Source organism: Oncorhynchus mykiss, chromosome 13, assembly GCF_057628025.1.
Source record: "Oncorhynchus mykiss isolate SJ-2025 chromosome 13, ASM5762802v1, whole genome shotgun sequence".
Lineage (NCBI taxonomy): Eukaryota > Metazoa > Chordata > Actinopteri > Salmoniformes > Salmonidae > Oncorhynchus > Oncorhynchus mykiss.
In genome coordinates, this window is record NC_143034.1 from 70,106,177 (window position 1) to 70,131,980 (window position 25,804).

General features: G+C 41.0%; 2 protein-coding genes across 2 annotated transcripts in view; both read right to left on the reverse strand.

The window, feature by feature from the left end:
• The window catches only part of LOC110487033 (guanine nucleotide-binding protein G(o) subunit alpha), a 33,407-nt gene extending 28,136 nt beyond the window's left edge, over positions 1-5,271 (reverse strand). Inside the window, exons 1-4 of the mRNA XM_090197367.1 lie at positions 5,171-5,271; positions 4,887-5,031; positions 1,578-1,669; positions 654-746 (exon numbers count right to left, since the gene is read on the reverse strand). Coding sequence (XP_090053493.1) covers positions 654-746; positions 1,578-1,643 — 159 coding nt within the window. The 5' untranslated portion in view covers positions 1,644-1,669; positions 4,887-5,031; positions 5,171-5,271. The remainder of the gene's footprint in view (positions 1-653; positions 747-1,577; positions 1,670-4,886; positions 5,032-5,170) is intronic.
• Positions 5,272-9,002: 3,731 nt separating this feature from the next.
• Positions 9,003-25,804, reverse strand: part of LOC110487041 (ethanolamine-phosphate cytidylyltransferase) — a 30,802-nt gene continuing 14,000 nt past the window's right edge. Inside the window, exons 3-13 of the mRNA XM_090197365.1 lie at positions 24,060-24,221; positions 22,281-22,347; positions 20,930-21,014; positions 20,670-20,711; positions 19,554-19,692; positions 17,421-17,503; positions 15,900-15,977; positions 15,633-15,698; positions 13,257-13,322; positions 12,341-12,429; positions 9,003-10,676 (exon numbers count right to left, since the gene is read on the reverse strand). Coding sequence (XP_090053491.1) covers positions 10,562-10,676; positions 12,341-12,429; positions 13,257-13,322; positions 15,633-15,698; positions 15,900-15,977; positions 17,421-17,503; positions 19,554-19,692; positions 20,670-20,711; positions 20,930-21,014; positions 22,281-22,347; positions 24,060-24,221 — 992 coding nt within the window. The 3' untranslated portion in view covers positions 9,003-10,561. The remainder of the gene's footprint in view (positions 10,677-12,340; positions 12,430-13,256; positions 13,323-15,632; positions 15,699-15,899; positions 15,978-17,420; positions 17,504-19,553; positions 19,693-20,669; positions 20,712-20,929; positions 21,015-22,280; positions 22,348-24,059; positions 24,222-25,804) is intronic.

Consider the following 25,804-nt stretch of genomic DNA (forward strand, 5'->3'; position numbering starts at 1 on the left):
TTTTTTTGTGTGTGTTTTGCTATGTAAAATTAGTGTTTCTTATTGGACTAGTCCAGGTAGTCCCTCTCGGTTTCAGTCTTTTCTTCCATTTGGTCCTAATGAAAAACCCAACTAAATCATAATGACAGATGTAGAAGATAAATGCCAGTCCCTGTGTCCACTTGTCGTTATTAGTGAGGTCAAGAAAGATGTGAGGCAAAGAGGCTTTTAAACTTCAAGATATGGCTTGTGATCGTGTTAGGGACGTAGCTAGGAGAATACCAGAGCAAGGCTGACATCTAACGTGACATCTGAGCTCTACAGTTTCAAAAGGAGGAAGCTATGACCATGGGAAGAGATGTAGGTCTAAAACTGGGCTGACTAGTTACACTGTATGATCCTGTTAGGTCAACATGTGTTAAATGGGGGTACAGAATGTGTTGCATAATTACCAGAGGGTGTGAATAGAGACCATATTTCATCATGTGTGCTGTATCTGTTTGATAGAAGACCACAAATGGTCTTCTGGCTAGTACCCTCTGCTAGTTGTGGTTTATGTATCGGTTGCCTGGAGTAACTACGTATTTTAAATTGTCAAATCAAAAGGTCCTAACAAGGTGGTCAGTCAGTATGACATGATGCTCCAAGACTAGCTACTAGCTCTTCTCCCTCACCTTGTTCTTCTTGTTGGCCAGATTAATCCTCAGCAGTCCCATGCCGCGCAGCACAAACTTCATGGAGGTCAGGAGGTTATCCAGCACTGCAGCCTGTGAAGGGAGGGAGTTTGAGTTTTATTTCGGTATACATGGCAGCTAAAATATGAAGTGTGAATACATCAAGACAGACAAGTAAATCAATAAATGTTCGCTAATCGAGAAAGTTCAGTAGTCTGATGGAATCACTCATGGAGGGCTCAGTTTAAATACTTTGGATGGTGAGCCAGAGAGGGAGGGAGAGAGAGGGGTGACTATTGAACACTGGGACTGGGCTATTCTTCACAACACTGCAGATAGGGAATCATTATTTTTGTTCTATTCTACCAGACAGATATTCATGCCTGTTCTATGTGAATGTAAAATGTTCAATAATGTAACACCCACCTTTACAGACCTCTAGCCAAGGACTGTACACAGTAAAAAAAACATGGTTTGAACAGTATACAGCTACCATTAACCACACCTAAGCTCTTCTACCTCCATGGTCTGATTGGTAGGAGGTAGAATCACCTTTCCCAAACCCCAGCTCCCATACCATACATCCAGACGCAACAACTCCCTCCCTAATCTCCCAAGTGGAGTCACTATCAGCTACATCAGTGCCCTGTCCAGCCAAAACACTATTCGATTAAGCATCAGTAAGAGCATTTTCTTACAGAATGGAAGCACACAGTATTAATGGAGGGCAGTATGCATTGATCATGGTATCGTGACTGTTGAATACAGCCTTTTTAAGCCAACAACATAACAGGCTATGGACCTGTCTGGGTTCTTTAGAATAGTGAGAATGTAGTGTAACAAAGCCAAGAATCCCCTTTAAAGAAAAAAACATGTCACAACACATTCGAGAATCTCTGCCAAGGAGGGTAAAGTGTACAGCACCTTGAAGCTAATAAGCTCTGGCTTGGAGAAGCCATGACTGTGGATGACCTTCATCTGCTTGACCATGGTACTCTTACCACTCTCTGTAGCACCTGGAACAAAGTAGTCATCACATCAGTGCAATCTAATGGGAACTTAAATCACAAAACACATTAAATATATTCTGCAGTGACATGGTTGGCCATATTTGTGATTTGCAACCAACCTGGTCTCAGAGCATTTCGTATTTTTCTGTACATACATCCGAGACACCGCATTTAGTATGATATGTTGCGTTTCGTATGGTATGTATTCATTTGTGGATGCCTATCATACGAAATGGGTGATATGTTAAGAATGACAATTTCTATTACATGTTATGAATTCATAAAAAGCATGCATTATGTTAGGAATCTGCAAAACATTTGATATGTTATGAATTCCAAGTAGGTGGCTAAGGTTAGCTAGCTCGCTAACATTAGAGTTAAGTTTAGGAATTAGGTTAAAGGGTTAAGGGAAGTGTTAGGGGAAGGGTTAGCTAACATGCTAGTAGTTGCAAAGTATCAAGTAGTTCAAAAGTTGACAATTAGCTAAAATGCTAAAGTTGTACATGCTGAGATTCTAAATGATCTATCAACCGTTTGCATTATAAGGTTAGGGTTAAGTTTAGGAGTTCGGTTAAAGGCTTAAGGTTAGGCAAATGGGTAGCTAAAATGGTTAAGGTCAGGGTCAGTGGTGGAAAAATACCCAACGTTCATACTTGAGTAAAAGTAAAGATACCTTAATAGAAAATGACTCAAGAGTATTTGGTTTTAAATAGGCTTAATTATCAAAAAATAAATGTAATTGCTGTAACTATTTGGGTGACCTGGCCAAATTCACACTGTAGAAATATGAGTTATAGTTCTATTACTCTACTTGAACGCAAGTCTAAGAAGCGGTAGATCTGTTCTATGTGCGCAATTTCTTTTGCGTCTTCAAAAGATTATGGAAAATATATTTCACAAGGGTTTAGATGGTTGAATGATTCTCTACACTAGAGCAGCTTATTTTGTTACAAACTGAAATTAGGCAAACTACACAAATACAAAAAAACACAGTGTTGGTGCCATGTTTCATGAGCTGAAGTAAAAGACCCCAGAAATGTTCCATATACACAAAAAGCTTATTTCTATCGAATTTAGTACATCCCTGTTAATGAGCATGTCTCCTTTGCCAAGATAATCCATCCACCTGACAGATGTGGCATATCAAGAAGCTGATTAAACAGCATCATTACACAGGTTCCCCTTGTGCTGGGGACAATACAATGCCACTAAAAAAAAAAATTGCAGTTTTGACACACAACAATGCCACAGATGTCACAAGTTGAGGGGAAAGGGGGGATATTTAGTCAGTTGTCCAACAATGTATTCAACTGAAATATGTCTTCCGCATTTAACCCAACCCCTCTGAATCAGAGAGGTGTGTCTTCCACATTTAACCCAACCCCTCTGAATCAGAGAGGTGTGGGGGGCTGCCATAACCGTCAACGTCTTTGGCACCCAGGGAACAGTGGGTTAACTGCCTTGCTCAGGGGCAGAACGACATATTTTTACCTTGACAGCTCGTGGACTCGATCCAGCAACCTTCCGGTTACTGGCCCAACGCTCTAACCACAAGCCATCCAATTGGGAGGGAGTGTGAAATTGGCATGCTGACTGCAGGAATGTCCACCAGAGCTGTTGCCAGAGAATGTAATGGTGATTTCTCTACCATAAGCCGCCTCCTACATTGTTTTAAGAGAATTTGGCAGTATGTCCACCTGGCCTCAACTGCAGACCACGTGTAACCACGCCAGGCCAGGACCTCCACATCCAGCATCTTCACCTGCGGGATCGTCTGAGACCAGACACCCGGACAACTGATTAATTTGTAGGTTTGCACAATCTATGAATTTCTGCACAAACTGCCAGAAACTGTCTCAGGGAAGCTCATCAGCATGCTCATCGCCCTCACCAGGGTCTTGACCTGACTGCAGTTCAGCACCGTAACCTACTTCAGTGGGCAAATGCTCACCTTCGATGGCCACTGGCACGATGGAATTGTGTGCTTTTCACAGATGAGTCCCAGTTTCAACTGTACCGGGCAGATGGTAGACAGTGTGTATGGCGTTGTGTGGGTGAGCGGTTTGCAGTTGTCAACGTTGGGAACAGAGTGCCCCGGTGGTGGGGTTATGGTATGGGCAGTAATAAGCTATGGACAACATACACGAGTGCAATATATCGATGGCAATTTGAATATGAAGAGATCCCGAGGCCCATTGTCATACCATTCATCCGCCGCCATCACCTCATGTTTCAACATGATACTGCACTCCAGTACTCCATGTAGCAAGGATCTTTACACAATTTCTGGAAGCTGAAAATGCCCCAGTTCTTCCATGGCCTGCATACTCACCAGACTTTACTCACCAGAAATGTCACCCATTGAGCTTGTTCGTGATGCTCTGGATCAACAGCATATCTGTATTCCCAGTCATGTGAAATCCATAGATTAGGGCCTAATGAATTTATTTAAATTGACTGATTTCCTTATATGAACTGTAACTCAGTAAGATCTTTGAAATGGTTGCATATCGCATTCATATTTTCGTTCAGTGTATTAGAGTTTTAGCAACCAATGGCAGGGCGATTTCTGCAATGTAACTAAGTATCAAAAGTATAAATAATTTTAAATTCCTCATATTAAGCAAACACAGCACCAACACTTATACATTTACAAATAAAGCATGTGTGTTTAGTGCGTCCACCAGATCTGAGGCAGGAGATGACCAGGGATGTTCTCTTGATAATTGTGTGAATTGGACACTTTTCTTGTCCTGCTAAACATTCGAAACGTAACGAGTACTTTTGGGTGTCAGGGAACATGTACGGAGTAAAAAGTACATTATTTCCTTTAGGAATGTAGTGGAGTAAAAGTAGTCAAAAATATAAATAGTAAAGTACAGATACCACAAACTACAGCAGTAGGGCCTACTTGAAAGTATATCTTCTTAAGTACTTTACATAATTGGGAAGGGTTAGCTAACACGCTAAGTTGTTGCAAAGTGGATAAAAGTAGTTCAAAAGTAGCCTAAATTATAATTATCCACTGTGTTTCTAGAAATGTGTGTTATACCCACCCAGCCAAACTCCTTTCAATTTGGCATTAAGTAACCATCGGTCTCAAGTAACCATGCCAAAGATAACATATCATACTTAGGGGTCTCGGATTTCCATACATAATAATACGAAATTATGTGAGACATGGTTGTTGCAACACATACACCTCGCACGCACACAAACTTACCAAGTAGCAATATTTTGATCACGTTCACCTCAAGCTAGGCTTGTTCAAACAAATCTCGTTCTATATTAGAGCTTTGAATTTTCGCCCTTTTCTCATCCTCAGTAACGTCGGGTACGGGGTGAAAGCAAATTGATCTCACGCACATCTAGGTTTGAAAAGTAAACTTTAGTCGAAGATACAGTATGTTCTATTAAAATGTCGCATAACGACTGTCCGGAGATGTTTGCTTGAAAAACAAATGAGGGGTACACGTTAACACAAACAAAAACAACATTTTGATATACCTGCAGAGGGGCTGGCAGAATATTGAAAAAGCGGAACATCTTTGCGGTAACGTTTGCTACAAACTGGGGCTGAAAATTCAACACGCGATAAAGATAAATTAGGTAAACCTCAAGAACATTGAATATGTCCAATCATTTTCTATAGATTATACTACTCACTGGTCAAATCTTGCCGCTAACTGACCTAACAGATAACACCTGTGGATTATTAGTGGAGAAGACCCGTGCTCATATCATGAAGATACAAATCACGAGCGCGAGACTGAAGCAGAATTTATTTAAAGCCTACAAATATCTATTACAGTGTTCTATAACTAAATGGATCGCTTTATTTGAACAAACACGTGCATAGTGCTTTATAATATTACGTGCTCTTGTAAACAAACACTATATAGCCTCATCATGGTTAAAACTAGAATGTTTACATCATAGATGGTCAGTCCTTGCATCCATAGCTGTCTATGAATTTGAGTGGTAACATTTCTCCAGTCCCATTCCTCAGCTTTTTACGAAAACAGGGGCGGGGATGTGTTTTGTTATGGTTTTAACTGCTGATTGCCACTGTAACGCCTCGACCACACGGAAATAATATTTGTGTTTTGGGACACCATTCATTTACAATGGAACTGTGTGTTTACCTTGCAGCATTGCGTTGCAGTGTCTTCTGTGTGGTGCATACATTGGATTTGTCGAACATATGCATCAAATTGTATGCGTAGACGGTTTGAAATGGTAGCAGATGATGCTGCGTACCATTTTGCGCAACACCGATGTAGGTGTGATCGAGGTGTTTAAAAACGACTCACAGTAGGTGTGATCCAGGCGTAAAGGCAAACACTCTACGCATTGTGCCAATAGAAACGGTGTAAATTGTAACCTGACTCATATAGCGAGGATCGCTACTCCAACCCCTCACATGTCCAGGCCCGTGAGCTCCGATGACCTCACAGCCGCCATCCCACTTCTGACACCAGTGTAGCAAACATTGGTCTCAGACTGGCGTGAAACCCTATGCATTGCGTCAATAGGGTTAACTGAATTGGTGGGAATTGTAAAGTGGCTCATATAGCAGGATCGCTACAGTATAACAAGGCCTAATGTGTCTAAAAACTATATTGTCTGTGTTTCCAAACAAGTATGGCTATAATAATACATTATAGCCTTATAACTCATTATAGTTCATTATCAATAAAACATCATACAGAGTTTATCACCACTTCTGAGTTATTCCCTTTCCCTTCCCTACTATAGATGCTTACACTGAGTGTACAAAACATTAGGAACACCTGCTCTTTCCATGACACACACTAACCAGGTGAATCCAGGTGAAAGCTATGATCCCTTATTGATGTCACTTGTTAAATCCACTTCAGTCAGTGTAGCTGAAGGTGAGGAGACGGGTTAAAGAATGATTTGTACGCCTTGAGACAATGGAGACATGGATGGTGTATATGTGCCATTCAGAGGGTGAATGGGCAAGACAACATATTTAAGTGACTTGGAACGGGGTATGGTAGTAGGTGCCAGGCACACCGGTTTGAGTGGGTCAAGAACTGCAATGCTGCTGGGTTTTTCACACTCAAGTTTTCCGTGTGCATCAAGAATGGTCCACCACCCAAAGGACATCCAGCCAACTTGACACAACTGTGGGAAGCGTTGGAGTCAACATGGGCCAGCATCCCTGTGGAACGCTTTCAACACCTAGAGTCCATGCCCCAACGAATTGAGGCTGTTCTGAGGGCAAAAGGGGTTGCAACAAGATATTAGGGTAGGTAATATTAGAGGGTAATGTTTTGTACACTCAGTGTATAGTCAGTGTCATAACACATTATAAAGGATATTATAATATAAAGCATTGTACAAATGTTGACCTACTTCATAGAAAGTGTTAATTCTCCACTGTATATTCAATATATCACTTTTCTGTATGAGGATATACTGCACACTAATTAGGCTCTGGCTAATAAAAAATGGTCACAGTAATGAACTGACATTTCCTGACTTTGTAGTGTGAAGTGATTGACAGATGCAATTTGACCCTAATTTAGGCGGATCAAAGGTTCACTTATCTGTCCAACACATGACCTCATACTCTTTAATGAATGATGATGATTACCTTTATAATTCCTTTGCCTATAAAGATAGCTTTACTCAAACTATCTTCAAGTATTTTGCTCATTAGTCCACTTTAGATATGGTGCAAGACCCTAAGTTGTCAAGATAGAGCACCTTTAGTAAAATGCTAAAAGTGTGATGATGTAAATCACACCATCATCACACTTTTATTTTTATCTAAAGTTCTCTATCTTGAAAACGTATGGCTCTATTCAATCTGTATTGCAGAAGCGTTACAGATTGCCTGATCGAAATTCACAGGTAATTTCCGATTGAGCCAACATATGCAGCTTTTACCGTGAATGCAGTCTCTGCTAACGGGTGAACTTTGCCTTTAAATTTCAACCACGCTGTAACACTGAATTTCAGTGATACTGATTGAATAGAGACGTTAACTGCTAACATGCATGGTCTAATTAACAAAATACAAAAAATATATATTTTTTTGTGGTAAATTGATCCTTTAAGAACAACTAGGCAGCGAAAATTCTATTAGTAAAATCGTTTTTAAAATAAGGAGACAAGGTCAAGATGACCAACACAGTTTTTTAGATGGAGTTGTTATTATTGACAATGATAATATACTGTACCAAATTCCACAGCGTTTGTCATTTAGGAGATCAGAGTTGTCAATAACATACATAGGAGATCACTGTAGCCTATACAGTACATTGAATACATTCCAACTTTATAGACAGACAATATTTTATATGCTTTTAAAACATATGAAACCAACCAGAGTTTATGTCGAGGTGGTCTGACTGAAAAATATACATTTATGAAAAATATAGTATTTAATCGGATTAACGTTTTGAAATGGTGATTTCTTCTCCAGAGGTTTGATTAAGACTTTTGATCGTATGACAGTAAAAGGTCATTAGTTTATCTAAGTTAACAGCACCGTACATATTTCATAATCTCCTATCGTTTAAAATAACTTGCCATTAAAAGCATCTGGTTAAAACTCAGTTCAGTGCTCTACCAGAATGTACAAGGATAAGTTGTGTCTTTTACAGAGGAAGAGTGACCTGCTGTGGTTAAAACTCAGTTCAGTGCTCTACCAGAATGTACAAGGATAAGTCGTGTCTTTTACAGAGGAAGAGTGACCTGCTGTGGTTAAAACTAGAACTGCGCTCAAAGGTTGGACAATGGGTCCTGGAATAATAGTTTGCATTTGTTGTAGTGGAGAACCGTTCTATCTATATTATAGATTCATTCTATAACATAGAACAGTTCCAGTCAGTATGTTCTGGTAGTATTATCTACATGAGGTCCCATAGGTTGGCCCATCTACACAAAAGGTGCTATATAGAACCGAAAAGGGTTCTTCAGCTGTCCCCATAGGATAACCCTTTGAAGTACCCTTTTTGGTTCCAGGTAGAAACTTTTTGGGTTGCCAAAACGGTTCTACCTGGATTCAAAATGGAACCAAAAAGGGTTCTACCTGGAACCCAAAAGGGTTCTCCTATGGGCACAGCCAAATAAGCCTTTTGGAACCCTTTTTTTCTAAGAGTGTAATATTCAATTACGTTTCTCTTCTAGAAACTGATTAAAACTGTCCGAAAGTTGAGGGTAGTCTCTGATAGAAAGCTTGAATCATTAATGACCTCAGCTTTTCCCAAGGTAAAATCGACCAATAGGCTCTCACAGAGATGGTACATTTTCAAACCCACCCTGAACACCTCTAGTGGTTTCAACATCTTCCAGAGAGTTCTCCTGGTTAATATTAATTTATAATACATACATACAGTACATATATACAGAGATAGATAAGATAGGACTGTAAGTTGTGAGGGGATCAGCCTATTGCCATGATGACAGCAGCAACAGTCCCTTGGAGAATGACAACGGCTGCATCTGAAATGAAGCCCTATTCCCTATTTAATGCATTACTGTTGACCATCAGGTCCGTGTTAAACATAGTGCACTATATAGGAAAAACAGTGCCATGTTGGATGCATCCAATGTGTTGGTTGTTCAATAATCGCTGTGCTAGGAGCAGCAGTGGTTTGATGGGTCTCCAAAGCAACAAGCCCAAGCCTCGCCTGACAGACTTCAACCTAACCACACTATTTCTCCCAGAAATGAATCATTCATAATTCTCCTGTTTAAATAAAGCTCAATCAACCCCAAGAAAAATAACTTGCGTTATGATAATTATTTAGAAAAAAAATAGTAGCCTGGCGTTAACTTGCACAGCCAGATTTATTTAGAGACACACCTGTCTGGTTCCACAAGACTAGGCTGGGACTTCTGGTTCCCTGTCTGGCTGGCTATAACCCAGTGACTTCTGGTTCCCTGTCTGGTTATAACTCAGTGACTATGTTGGGCCTTCTGGTTCCTTGTCTGGTTATAACTCAGTGACTATGTTGGGCCTTCTGGTTCCCTGTCTGGTTATAACTCAGTGACTATGTTGGGCCTTCTGGTTCCCTGTCTGGTTATAACTCAGTGACTATGTTGGGCCTTCTGGTTCCCTGTCTGGTTATAACTCAGTAACTATGTTGGGCCTTCTGGTTCCTTGTCTGGTTATAACTCAGCGACTATGTTGGCCCTTCTGGTTCCCTGTCTGGTTATAACTCAGTGACTATGTTGGGCCTTCTGGTTCCGTGTCTGGTTATAACTCAGTAACTATGTTGGGCCTTCTGGTTCCCTGTCTGGTTATAACTCAGTAACTATGTTGGGCCTTCTGGTTCCCTGATTGGTTATTACTCAGCGACTATGTTGGGCCTTCTGGTTCCCTGTCTGGTTATAACTCAGTAACTATGTTGGGCCTTCTGGTTCCCTGATTGGTTATTACTCAGTGACTATGTTGGGCCTTCTGGTTCCCTGTCTGGTTATAACTCAGTAACTACGTTGGGCCTTCTGGTTCCTTGTCTGGTTCTAACTCAGTGAGGAAGGGAGACAGTGAGAGGTCTATACTGTTAAGGTGGTTTGTCAAACCATAAGAAATAAAGAACATGTAAATGCATACAGCCTGTATTAAGATATTAAGACAAAGAAAACAGCCTCACCTAACATGTTACCATGTCGAACCTACAACAGAACTCCCACTGTAAGAATACTGCATGTTGAAAACAAAGGCTCGCTGTCTGGCTGTCGGTAAGGAGACTGTGTGACCTGGAGGGTGTTGGTTGGGAATTGGAACCCAGATGAGGTGGATTGACTGCGCTGCATTGGTGGTGGGGGTTAGATGTATTGGGTTTAGTCCGTCTCAGATTGACCCTAAGGGTGGTCAATGGTTCCTCGTGGTGGGAGTGCTCCTTCGGGCCTGTCGTCCTAGAGCACAGCCTGGGCTCTCTCCTTGCCCTTCTCCTCCTCTCTTCTCTTCATGGCCTGGATCACAGCCATCTCTTTGGCCTCTTTCTTCTGGTTCCTGGCCTCGAACAGCAGCCTACATCGCAGGGGACACAGAGGGGAGGTTTCAATAGTGTGCAGAGGGCTATTGGTTAAAACCATCATGGTAACGCATGGAATATTTACCCTTCTGTGATTTAGAGTATAGTATCATTGGAATGTCTTGGTAGGGCATGATGTTTGCAACGCTAGGATAGTGGGTTCGATTCCCGGGACTACCTGTACGTAAAATGTATGCGTGCATGACTGTAATTCGCTTTGGATAAAACAATCTGCTAAATGGCAGATAGTGTTATTATATCATTTTATAGTGGGAGCTGAAAACGCATACCCAAAATGCTGTGCAGGTTCAGACAAATGGTTCATACACTTACAAAGTAGAGAAAGGTTACTGGGAGTAATATAGTGGGTGACTTTCTTTACTTTTCCCCAATATTATCATGATGATGTGACCTTGGCATCATTGAAACTACAGAGATATTATCATGATGACGTGACCTTAGCATCATTGAAACTACAGAGATATTATCATGATGACGTGACCTTAGCATCATTGAAACTACAGAGATATTATCATAATGATGTGACCTTAGCATCATTTAAACTACAGAGATATTATCATGATGACGTGACCTTAGCATCATTGAAACTACAGAGATATTATCATAATGACGTGACCTTACAACTACAGAGATATTGTCATGATGATGTGACCTTAGCATCATTAAAACTACAGAGATATTATCATGATGACGTGACCTTAGCATCATTGAAACTACAGAGATATTATCATAATGACGTGACCTTACAACTACAGAGATATTATCATGATGACGTGACCTTAGCATCATTAAAACTACAGAGATATTATCATAATGACGTGACCTTAGCATCATTAAAACTACAGAGATATTATCATGATGATGTGACCTTAGCATCATTAAAACTACAGAGATATTATCATGATGATGTGACCTTAGCATCATTAAAACTACAGAGATATTATCATAATGATGTGACCTTAGCATCATTAAAACTACAGAGATATTATCATGATGATGTGACCGTAGCATCATTGAAACTACAGAGATATTATCATGATGATGTGACCTTAGCATCATTTAAACTACAGAGATATTATCATGATGATGTGACCTTAGCATCATTAAAACTACAGAGATATTATCATGATGATGTGACCGTAGCATCATTGAAACTACAGAGATATTATCATGATGATGTGACCTTAGCATCATTTAAACTACAGAGATATTATCATGATGATGTGACCTTAGCATCATTAAAACTACAGAGATATTATCATGATGATGTGACCTTAGCATCATTTAAACTACAGAGATATTATCATGATGACGTGACCTTACAACTACAGAGATATTATCATGATGATGTGACCTTAGCATCATTTAAACTACAGAGATATTATCATGATGACGTGACCTTACAACTACAGAGATATTATCATGATGACGTGACCTTAGCGTCATTAAAACTGCAGAGATATTATCATGATGATGTGACCTTAGCATCATTTAAACTACAGAGATATTATCATGATGACGTGACCTTACAACTACAGAGATATTATCATAATGACGTGACCTTAGCATCATTAAAACTACAGAGATATTATCATGATGATGTGACATACCAGGTTATCTCACTCCTTCCTGCCCTCACCTGTTTTTGATGATCCTCTGAACAATACTATCAGTGGTGAGGCTGTTCATACTGTCCACAGTGTGCAGTATTCCTTTCTTCCTGGGCTCCTGCATTTAGAGAAACACAGTCCACACTTAAACATGCACTTAGACATTGCACGCTTAGGATAAAAGTTTGCAAAAAAACGGCATATGTTATAATATACAATACTGTATATTATATCAGTCTTCCAAATACATTGTAACCACTTAGTAACCAAGTAACAAAGGCTTTTTAAATGGAGAAGTTCATCCCTACATTTTTCTGTGAGATTGCCTTGATGGGAAAAGTACTGTAAACCCCATGATAAATTGTTCAACAGTTCTCGTTTAGTAAAGTGGTGGCTATTATCCCCTTTGGTTTTCTGAAAGTCATACACTACTCTTTCAAAAAGCATCTTATACGGTGGCAGGTAGTCTAGCGGTGAAGTGCATGGGCCAGTAATCGAAAGGTTGCTGGTTCGAATCTCTGAGCTGACTAGGTGAAAAATCTGTTGATGTGCCTTTGAGCAAGTCACTTTACCCTAATTGCTCTGGATAATTTGCTAATTAATTCATCAGAAATCCTACAATGTGATTTTCTGGATTTTTTTTCTAATTTTGTCTGTCATAGTTGAAGTGTACCTATGATGAAAATTACAGGCCTCTCTCATCTTTTTAAGTGGGAGAACTTGCACAATTGGTGGCTGACTAAATACTTTTCCCCCCCACTGTACGTGAATGTAAAACATACCAAGTCCCCATGGCCTTGTAGTTTTCTGCCAGTCATAGACTACCCTTTCAAAGAGCACCTTATACCAAGTCCCCATGGCCTTGTAGTTTGTATCAATTGGAGTGCACAAGCACATTGTTCTTTAGTAACAGAGTTGTGTCAGAAAAAGGCACAGGGTACTCACAGCATAGGGGTCCGACCCGTCTTTGTCAGGATGCACCTCTGTCTTCCCATGGCACACAAGGTCCACCTGCAGAAGTAGACCATGCATGATGAGACCCAACACTAACCCACTGTAGATACCATGCATGATGAGACCCAACACTAACCCACTGTAGATACCATGCAGGATGAGACCCAACACTAACCCACTGTAGATACCATGCATGATGAGACCCAACACTAACTAACCCACTGTAGATACCATGCAGGGTGAGACCCAACACTAACCCACTGTAGATACCATGCATGATGAGACCTCAACACTAACCCACGGTAGATGCCATGCATGATGAGACCCAACACTAACCCACTGTAGATACCATGCATGATGAGACCCAAAACTAACCCACTGTAGATACCATGCATGATGAGACCCAACACTAACCCACTGTAGATACCATGCATGATGAGACCCAACACTAACTAACCCACTGTAGATACCATGCAGGGTGAGACCCAACACTAACCCACTGTAGATACCATGCATGATGAGACCCAACACTAACCCACTGTAAATACCATGCATGATGAGACCTCAACACTAACCCACGGTAGATGCCATGCATGATGAGACCCAACACTAACCCACTGTAGATACCATGCATGATGAGACCCAACACTAACCCACAGTAGATACCATGCATGATGGGAACCAACACTAACCCACTGTAAATACCATGCAGGTTGAGACCCAACACTAACCCACTGTAAATACCATGCATGATGAGACCTCAACACTAACCCACTGTAAATACCATGCAGGATGAGACCCAAAACTAATCCACTGTAGATAGTAGATACCATGCATGATGAGACCCAACACTTACCCATTGTAGATACCATGCAGGGTGAGACCCAACACTAACCCACTGTAGATACCATGCATGATGAGACCCAACACTAACCCACTGTAGATAGCATGCAGGGTGAGACCCAACACTAACCCACTGTAGATACCATGCAGGGTGACCCAACACTAACCCACTATAGATGCCATGCAGGGTGAGACCAAAAAACGAACCCACTGTAGATACCATGCAGGGTGAGAACCAACACTAACCCACTGTAGATACCATGAGGGTGAGACCCAATGCTAACCCATTGTAGATACCATGAGGGTGAGACCCAATGCTAACCCACTGTAGATACCATGCAGGGTGAGACCCAACACTAACCCACTGTAGATACCATGCAGGGTGAGACCCAACACTAACCCACTGTAGCCAGCAGCATACCACCCTGCATACCACTGCTGGCTTGCTTCTGAAGCTAAGCAGGGTTGGTCCTGGTCAGTTCCTGGATGGGAGACCAGATGCTGCTGGAAGTGGTGTTGGAGGGCCAGTAGGAGGCACTCTTTCCTCTGGTCTAAAAAAAAATATCTCAATGCCCCAGCGCAGTGATTGGGGACATTGCCCTGTGTAGGGTGCCGTCTTTCGGATGGGACGTTAAACGGGTGTCCTGACTCTCTGATGTCATTAAAGATCCCATGGCACTTATCGTAAGAGTAGGGGTGTTAACCCTGGTGTCCTGGCTAAATTCCCAACCTGGCCCTCAAACCATCACGGTCACCTAATAAACCCCAGTTTACAATTGGCTCATTCATCCCCCTCCTCTCCCCTGTAACTATTCCCCAGGTCGTTGCTGCAAATGAGAATGTGTTCTCAGTCAACTTACCTGGTAAAATATGGGATAAATAAATAAATACCATGCAGGATGAGACCCAAAACTAATCCACTGTAGATAGTAGATACCATGCAGGTTGAGACCCAAAACTAACCCACTGTAGATACCATGCAGGATGAGACCCAACACTATCCCACTGTAGATACCATGCAGGGTGAGACCCAACACTAACCCATTGTAGATACCATGCAGGGTGAGACCCAAAACTAACCCACTGTAGATAGTAGATACCATGCAGGTTGAGACCCAACACTAACCCACTGTAGATACCATGCAGGGTGAGACCCAAAACTAACCCACTGTAGATAGTAGATACCTTGCAGGGTGAGACCCAAAACTAACCCACTGTAGATAGTAGATACCATGCAGGATGAGACCCAAAACTAACCCACTGTAGATACCATGCAGGGTGAGACCCAAAACTAAACCACTGTAGATACCATGCAGGGTGAGACCCAACACTAACCCACTGTAGATACCATGCAGGGTGAGACCCAACACTAACCCACTGTAGATACCATGCAGGATGAGACCCAACTGTAGATACCATGCAGGATGAGACCCAAAACTAACCTTGGGAGTTTCCACAAATGTTAGCATGTTCAGCCTGGTTCAAATGGCTCTGCAGAACAAGTGTAGTGTCTTGAGCCCTTACCTTGAAGTGGTCTAGTAACTCTCTCGTGACTGCATAAGGCGCACCAATCACCACCTCAGAGACATACTGCAGACAGAAACAGAACAGAAGCACATTAGATTAATATACTCATCACTTCTCATTATTTTACTTGACCTTTATTTTAACAGTTCCATTGAGACCAAGGTCTCTTTCACAAGGGAGCCCTGCATACACACAATTTACAAAATAACTCTTACAAAAGAGATGTACAGTATCTTTTATGGAAGAGAAGGAGAGAGAACTTACCCGACAGGCCAGCACACTGAGTGTTCTCTCATGGACGTTCATAATGGGGTAATTCTTCCCTTTGTAGCGGTTCACCTCCTGAAAAATTCACACAAAACCCAAAAGTAAGAATAAGATGATGCAAATGTCCACTATCAGTGTCAGGATGTAATTTGACAGTGGGTTGGTTATAGGCATTGTGGGTTTTAAAAGGCCATTTCTGATTGAGTTGAAATATGCAGCGTTTACCGTGAATGGGATCACCGAGAACCTTGAGGGAACATTGCCTCTGAAAGCCATCACCAGGCGGTAAATTGGTCAATAGACCAATAACAAAGAGTTCCAAACCTCTCTGTCAATAACAGCTACGTTTACATGATCCTCTCCCCACTGAGACCACTCCTAGACAGTCCTTGCAAACTTCTTGCTTGAGAAATAGTTTTTTGCTAAAAAGCCATTTTTGTCCATTTTAATGCACAATTATTACAGTAATTGTTACCCAGAATTTATACTTATTGATATATAAATGGCTGTATTAGACCTACAAATCCCAGTCTAAATTATCTGTTTTACAGCTCAACTGAGGAGACAATAGACCAGATTGTGTCAAAGTGTAACCCCACTATAACATATGGCTTGTCAGACTCACCTGGTCAAAGTGTAACCCCACTATAACATATGGCTTGTCAGACTCACCTGGTCAAAGTGTAACCCCACTATAACATATGGCTTGTCAGACTCACCTGGTCAAAGTGTAACCCCACTATAACATATGACTTGTCAGACTCACCTGGTCAAAGTGTAACCCCACTATAACATATGGCTTGTCAGACTCACCTGGTCAAAGTGTAACCCCACTATTACATATGACTTGTCAGACTCACCTGGTCAAAAAGTAACCCCACTATTACATATGACTTGTCAGACTCACCTGGTCAAAGAGTAACCCCACTATTACATATGACTTGTCAGACTCACCTGGTCAAAGAGTAACCCCACTATTACATATGACTTGTCAGACTCACCTGGTCAAAGAGTAACCCCACTATTACATATGACTTGTCAGACTCACCTGGTCAAAGTGTAACCCCACTATAACATATGGCTTGTCAGACTCACCTGGTCAAAGTGTAACCCCACTATAACATATGGCTTGTCAGACTCACCTGGTCAAAGTGTAACCCCACTATAACATATGACTTGTCAGACTCACCTGGTCAAAGTGTAACCCCACTATAACATATGGCTTGTCAGACTCACCTGGTCAAAGTGTAGCCCCACTATTACATATGACTTGTCAGACTCACCTGGTCAAAGAGTAACCCCACTATTACATATGACTTGTCAGTCTCACCTGGTCAAAGAGTAACCCCACTATTACATATGACTTGTCAGACTCACCTGGTCAAAGAGTAACCCCACTATTACATATGACTTGTCAGACTCACCTGGTCAAAGTGTAACCCCACTATAACATATGGCTTGTCAGACTCACCTGGTCAAAGTGTAACCCCACTATAACATATGGCTTGTCAGACTCACCTGGTCAAAGTGTAACCCCACTATAACATATGGCTTGTCTGAAAGCCTGGAAACCGCCTCCAGGAAGTCCACATGGCCAATATCTGAGAAGACATTGGTCAAGGCCGACAAAAACAACTATAGTATCTACAAACTTGGCCTCTGAGTCCAGTCTATAATCTCAAACCTCTCCACACACTGTAGATGACTGGGCCCAGGTGTTTTGGCTGACCACAGGACTAGCCAGTTATAGAAATATAGAACATCTACGTCACATAAGTGTAGTGCAGCTAGGTAGTGTAACAGTATAGCTTCCGTCCCTCACCCCTACCTGGGCTTGAAGCAGGGACCCTCTGCACACATCAACAACTGCCTCTCACAAAGCATCGTTACCCATCGCTCCACAAAAGCCGCGGCCCTTGCAGAGCAAGGGGAACAACTACTTCAAGGTCTCAGAGCGAGTGACGTCACCGATTGAAACGCTATTAGAGCGCACCCCGCGAACTAGCTAGCCATTTCACATCGGTTACACTAGCATGAGGGGTGTTTGTCTTTCTATGGCCCAGTTCTAGCTAGCCATTTCACATCGGTTACACTAGCATGAGGGGTGTTTGTCTTTCTATGTCCCAGTTCTAGCTAGCCATTTCACATCGGTTACACTAGCATGAGGGGTGTTTGTCTTTCTATGGCCCAGTTCTAGCTAGCCATTTCACATCGGTTACACTAGCATGAGGGGTGTTTGTCTTTCTATGGCCCAGTTCTAGCTAGCCATTTCACATCGGTTACACTAGCATGAGGGGTGTTTGTCTTTCTATGGCCCAGTTCTAGCTAGCCATTTCACATCAGTTACACTAGCATGAGGGGTGTTTGTCTTTCTATGGCCCAGTTCTAGCTAGCCATTTCACATCATTTACACTAGCATGAGGGGTGTTTGTCTTTCTATGGCCCAGTTCTAGCTAGCCATTTCACACCAGTTACACTAGCATGAGGGGTGTTTGTCTTTCTATGGCCCAGTTCTAGCTAGCCATTTCACATCAGTTACACTAGCATGAGGGGTGTTTGTCTTTCTATGGCCCAGTTCTAGCTAGCCATTTCACATCAGTTACACTAGCATGAGGGGTGTTTGTCTTTCTATGGCCCAGTTCTAGCTAGCCATTTCACATCAGTTACACTAGCATGAGGGGTGTTTTTCTTTCTATGGCCCAGTTCTAGCTAGCCATTTCACATCAGTTACACTAGCATGAGGGGTGTTTGTCTTTCTATGGCCCAGTTTTTCTTGGTCAGGTCACATGGTCAGAAAATAACAACTCTTTGCTCTAACATGGTAGGTATGATTGTATAGAGTCACCTGCCATTGAAGTATCCTACCATCAGGGCCTTCAAAGCTGTCAGAGAAGGCCTTAGTAACAAGTCAAACCGTTCTTATGTACATGTAACTGCCAAAATAAAGGAAACACTTGACTAAATGAGGGATACAAAGTATATTGAAAGCAGGTACTTCCACAAAGGTTTGGTTCCTGAGTTCATTCAGCAATTAACATCCCATCATGCCTAGGGTGATGAAAAAAATGCTGGGTAAGCCATTATTTTTGGCTACCATGGCAATGCCACCATAGGATGACAATGTCCCCATCTACAGGGCACAAGTGGTCGCTGAATGAGCAGGGAAACGATGTAAACCATATGCCATGGCTGTCTCAGTCACCAGATCTCAACACAATTGAACACTTATGGGATATTCTGGAGCGACGTCTGAGACAGCGTTTTCCACCACTATCAACAAAACACCAAATGATGGATTTTTGGTGGAAAAATGGTGTCTAATCCCTCAAATAGAGTTCCAGACACTTGTAGAATGCATGCCAAGGGGGAATTAAGCTGTTCTGGCTCGTGGTGGCCCAACACCCTATTAAAACACTTTATGTTAGTGTTTCCTTTATTTTGTCAGTTACCTGTATCAACACACTTCATATTATAGACATGGTCAGGAAAATGTCCTGGCACCAGACATGGTAAATATGAGGAGGCTGGTGGAGGGAGACATCACCATGCAGGATTCCAGCCATTGTATTGGCTGGAATGCAACGAATGGAATGGTATCAAACACATGCAATTGAAAGTAGTGCGTTCATGGAGCCACCAGACAGAGGATACGGAAGAGGTCGAAGGCTCCAGCCACATAGATGATGGTGTCCCCAGGCTGAGGCTCCTGTCCTGAGGCAAACTGGATAATCTTCTGGGACGTCTGGAGGAACTGGGACACCCCCGTCCACGGACTGTGGCCCTTAGGACCCTGCAACACCCATAATGCACAAAGTATAAATACAGTGTAGCACTTGACAAACCACGATTAAATGTTCATTCCAAGCCAGCAAAGGAATGATATCATTACACTGAGTAATAGATGATGCTGTATGATATTCCTTACAGAGGCTATACAGGTAGAACCTCTGAGGGAGTTATTGTGCCAAAAGATTTAAAGTCCCCTAAATGGAATGAAGTATTGTCCATAAATGTGTTCATTGGGCAGAAAGGGGAACAACACACCATGCCAGTATGTGGCAGCTTGACTTATTAAAATCCTATAACATTTGGTGTTCAAAGTTGGTATTCAATATTCACTATGGTCTTTTCTCATAGGAGAAAATGATCACACTGCGCCACCCAGTGGCCAAATGAGTAAAACACCATCTGAGATCCCTCTTCTTGAACATCCAGTAGCCAGTCCGTCAGCACTGTGAGGTATATCTCAATGTCCGTCAGAGCCCCCAACACATTTATTCAACACTGGCCAAATATATGTTTTCTCTCTCTTTCAACGTTTGAAAAAGAGAACATTTGTTACGTAACGGTGATCATTCCGTTCTCTTTCCCCATTTGGAATCTAAACGTTGTTCAAATGTAGATCCTCTGGTCAGTTTCTGCATTCAGAGGGAACAGAGGTGGTATTCATTACCACCTGGCCAGGCCCACAGTTTTGATTATCAACTGGGCACCACAATAACACTCTTTGTTTCAGAGAGAGAGTTGGCGAGAGTTGGGGGGGGTACTAAAGCTGTAGCAGAGAAAGTCTACCCAGGATTTGGACACAAATAGTAGACCATGACAAAGCAGTTGCTATGGTCAAGTGTACTCTCTTTTAAAGGGCACTTCTTTATTTAAATGATCAAAAACAGACAGCTGTGCATTTCACAGAGTGAGCCTTTGTGGGATTTAAAAAAATAACTTTTCTTAAAGTTGTACTTGTATGAGAGTAGACATGGGACCTACCTTGCCAAAGTTGTCTGTGTGCTGTTGATAGTCTGAATGGCCCTGAGGGGACATAGGAGAGGAAACAGGCTTCAGTTGATCTATTATTCAACTGTAACAATAGGAGCTCGGAGACATGACAGATAGGAGCATATCATGACTTCTACATTTTTGATGTCAACAGGAGACTAAGTGGAAATTCAACTGAAGTGGAAGAACTCCTAACCTATGAGGGGTTTCTATACTCACCATGGTAACCTATGAGGGGTTTCTATACTCACTATGTTGCTGTGGTGGGCTTTGGTCATCAGTAGCATGCGACCGACCAGGTCTGTGGTAGAAACTCCCTGGGTTCGCTTGCACTCCCTGGAACCACACCAGGCCATGATATAAAATTGTACAATTGTAAACAGAGCATAACAACAGCAATAATAATATGATAATATATAAAATAATATAAAATATACTATAGAAAATATAAACGCAAAATGCAACAATTTCTAAGATTTTGCAGTTACAATTCCTATAAGGAAATCAGTCAATTGAAATACATTCATTAGGCCCTAATCTATGCATATGACATGACTGGGAATACAGATATGCATCTGTTGGTCACAGATACCTTTAAAAAAAAGTAGGGTAGTGAATCAGAAAACCAGTCAGTATCTGGTGTGTCAGTCAGTATCTACCATTTGCCTCATGCAGCACGACACATCTCCTTCACATAGAGTTAATTAGGTTGTTGATTGTGGCCTGTGGAATGTTGTCCCACTCCTCTTCAATGGCTGTGTGAAGTTGCTGGAGATTGTCTGGAACTAGAACACGTCGTATATGTCGATCCAGAGCATCCCAAACATGCTCAATGGGTGACATGTCTGGTGAGTATGCAGGCCATGGAAGAAATGGGACATTTTCAGCATCCAGGAATTGTGTAACCGATCCTTGCAACATGGCGCTGTGCATTATCATGCTGAAACATGAGGTGATGGCGGCGGATGAATGGCACGACAATGGGCCTCAGGATCTCATCACGGTATCTCTGTTCATTCAAATTGCCATCGATAAAATGCAATTGTGTTCATTGTCTGCAGCTTATGCCTGCCCATACCATAACCCCACCATGGGGCACTCCGTTCACAGACGCACTGCCAAATTCTCTAAAACGACGTGGCTTATGGTATAGAAATGAACATTCCATTCTCTGGCAACAGCTCTGGTGGACATTCCTGCCGTCAGCATGCCAATTGCACACTCCCTCTAAACTTGAGGCATCTGTGGCATTGTGTTGTGTGACAAAACTGCACATTTTAGAGTGGACTTTTATTGTCCCTAGCACAAATGCACCTGTGTAATGATCATGCTGTGTAATCAGCTTCTTCATATGCCATACCTGTCAGGTGGATGGATTATCTTGGCAAAGGAGAAATGCTCACTAACAGGATATAAACAAATTGGAGCTCAAGATTTGAGAGAAATAAGCTTTTTATGCATATGGAACATTTCTGAGATCTTTTATTTCAGCTCATGAAACATGGGACCAACACTTTACATGTTGCCTTTATATTTTTGTTCAGTGTATATTATTAACGACAGCTTTAGTTCAAGGTTCATTCCAGCTTGAGTAACTCTCACCTGTACCTCCCTGACCTCTTCACCTCTTCGTATGTGTCCTTCCCATCCACTGTTAGTGTGATGTCATCTGAAATGACACATTCAACATGTCTGCTATATTCTGATCAAGTTGACAGACATGAGATACTTTACAGGAGGTCAAGGGGAAAGATAGAACAATTAGATACTGGGAAAACACAAAACAGGATATTATCCCCAAAAATATAAAAACTAAATCAAATAAGGGTATTGGTCACGTAAACAGTTTAGCAGATGTTATAGCGGATGCAGTGAAATGCTTGTGTTACTAGTTCCTCACAGTGTTACTATGTTAATATAATATGTTAATGGTTTAATAATGCCACTATGTTAATATAATATGTTAATGGGTTAATAAGTTACTATGTTACTATGTCACTGTGCTAATATGTTACTGTGTTACTCTGTTACTGTGTTACTATGTTACTGTGTTACTGTGTTAGTATGTTACTATGTCACCGTGCTAATATGTTACTGTGTTACTATGTTACTGTGTTAGTATGTTATTGGGTTACTATGTTAATATGTCACTGTGTTAGTATGTTACTGTGTTACTACTGTTACCATGTTACTGTGTTAGTATGTTATTGGGTTACTATGTTAATATGTCACTGTGTTAGTATGTTACTGTGTTACTACTGTTACCATGTTACTGTGTTACTATGTTACTGTGTTAATATGTTACTGTGTTATTATGTTACTGTGTTAATATGTTACTATGTCACTGTGTTACTGTGTTAATATGTTACTATGTCACTGTGTTACTGTGTTAATATGTTACTATGTCACTGCGTTACTGTGTTAATATGTTACTATGTCACTGTGTTACTGTGTTAATATGTTACTATGTCACTGTGCTAATATGTTACTATGTTACTGTGCTAATATGTTACTGTGTTACTATGTTACTGTGTTACTATGTTACTGTGTTAATATGTTACTGTGTTACTATGTTACTGTGTTAATATGTTACTATGTCACTGTGTTACTGTGTTAATATGTTACTATGTCACTGTGCTAATATGTTACTATGTTACTGTGCTAATATGTTACTGTGTTAGTATGTTACTATGTTACTGTGTTAATATGTTACTGTGTCACTGTGTTAATATGTTACTGTGTTACTATGTTACTGTGTTACTATGTTACTGTGTTACTATGCTACTGTGTTAGTATGTTACTGTGTCACTGTGCTAATATGTTACTATGTTACTGTGTTACTATGTTACTGTGTTACTATGTTACTGTGTTACTATGTTACTGTGTTAGTATGTTACTGTGTCACTGTGCTAATATGTTAATGTGTTACTGTGTTACTATGTTACTACTGTTACTATGTTACTACTGTTACTACTGTTACTATGTTACTGTGTTACTATGTTACTGTGTTACTATGTTACTGTGTTACTATGTTACTGTGTTACTACTGTTACTACTGTTACTATGTTACTGTGTTACTATGTTACTGTGTTACTATGTTACTGTGTTACTACTGTTACTATGTTTTTGTGTTACTATGTTCACATTAAAACAATACAATGAAAATAAGTTCTACTCTACTATTTTTGAGTCTACACTACGTGGTGTTACAGTCAATTAAAATGTTCTGTTTCAGATTTTCAGCAAACCTATCAAAGACATGGGGGGGATGTTCCTCTCTCTCTCTACACAAACAGTTGCTGAGTGGCCTATCCTGGTTAAATAAAGATGAACTGAATATTCAGAACCGGCCCACAAATTCAAGTATCTCAGCAAACTCACCTCCGTGCACACAGAAGTCACTGGTGTACTTGTCCAGGGTCTCCAGCGTGGTGACGTAGGGCGCTCCCTCCACTATCTCATCCACCCACTTGATGGCTCTCACCATCTTGTATCGTTCATCCTGGGTGAAGACCGGGGGACCCTTGTGCTGTGAGATCTCACCTACAGGGTGAGGAGGTATTATTACTAATGGTCACTGATATCCATCAAAACACACCGACCACCAGAAGCTAATAGCTGTAGAGAGTGTTTTCACCTGGCATTAAAGGGAGACTTCATCTTTTAGTATTTTGTTCATTAGAACACTGTTAACATGATCCCTCAAAAAGTGTCCATATCAGCAGTTAAGTTTTCAAGATAGAGCACTTTCAGTACAGAGAAAAAGTTGTGATGATGATGAAATGAGTTGAGTGAACTATCCCTTTATAACAAGTGTCCTGTGATCAGTTCCGGTCCACATTTAGATCCATGTCTGCACATTCACAGCTGACGGTAAGAGACACATTTTATGGCCATGTTTACTATAGACGAGTCATAATGACCATGTTTACTATAGACGAGTCATGATGACCATGTTTACTATAGACGAGTCATAATGACCATGTTTACTATAGACGAGTCATGATGACCATGTTTATTTACTATAGACGAGTCATAATGACCATGTTTACTATAGACGAGTCATGATGACCATGTTTATTTACTATAGACGAGTCATGATGACCATGTTTACTATAGACAAGTCATAATGACCATGTTTACTATAGATGAGTCATAATGACCATGTTTACTATAGACGAGTCATGATGACCATGTTTACTATAGACGAGTCATGATGACCATGTTTACTATAGACGAGTCATGATGACCATGTTTACTATAGACGAGTCATGATGACCATGTTTACTATAGACGAGTCATGATGACCATGTTTACTATAGACGAGTCATGATGACCATGTTTACTATAGACGAGTCATGATGACCATGTTTACTATAGACGAGTCATGATGACCATGTTTACTATAGACGAGTCATAATGACCATGTTTACTATAGACGAGTCATGATGACCATGTTTACTATAGACGAGTCATGATGACCATGTTTACTATAGACGAGTCATGATGACCATGTTTACTATAGACGAGTCATAATGACCATGTTTACTATAGACGAGTCATGATGACCATGTTTACTATAGACGAGTCATAATGACCATGTTTACTATAGACGAGTCATGATGACCATGTTTACTATAGACGAGTCATAATGACCATTTTTACTATAGACGAGTCATGATGACCATGTTTACTATAGACGAGTCATGATGACCATGTTTACTATAGACGAGTCATAATGACCATGTTTACTATAGACGAGTCATGTTGACCATGTTTACTATAGACGAGTCATGATGACCATGTTTACTATAGACAAGTCATAATGACCATGTTTACTATAGACGAGTCATGATGACCATGTTTACTATAGACGAGTCATGATGACCATGTTTACTATAGACGAGTCATAATGACCATGTTTACTATAGACGAGTCATAATGACCATGTTTACTATAGACGAGTCATGATGACCATGTTTACTATAGACGAGTCATGATGACCATGTTTATTTACTATAGACGAGTCATAATGACCATGTTTACTATAGACGAGTCATGATGACCATGTTTACTATAGACGAGTCATAATGACCATGTTTACTATAGACGAGTCATGATGACCA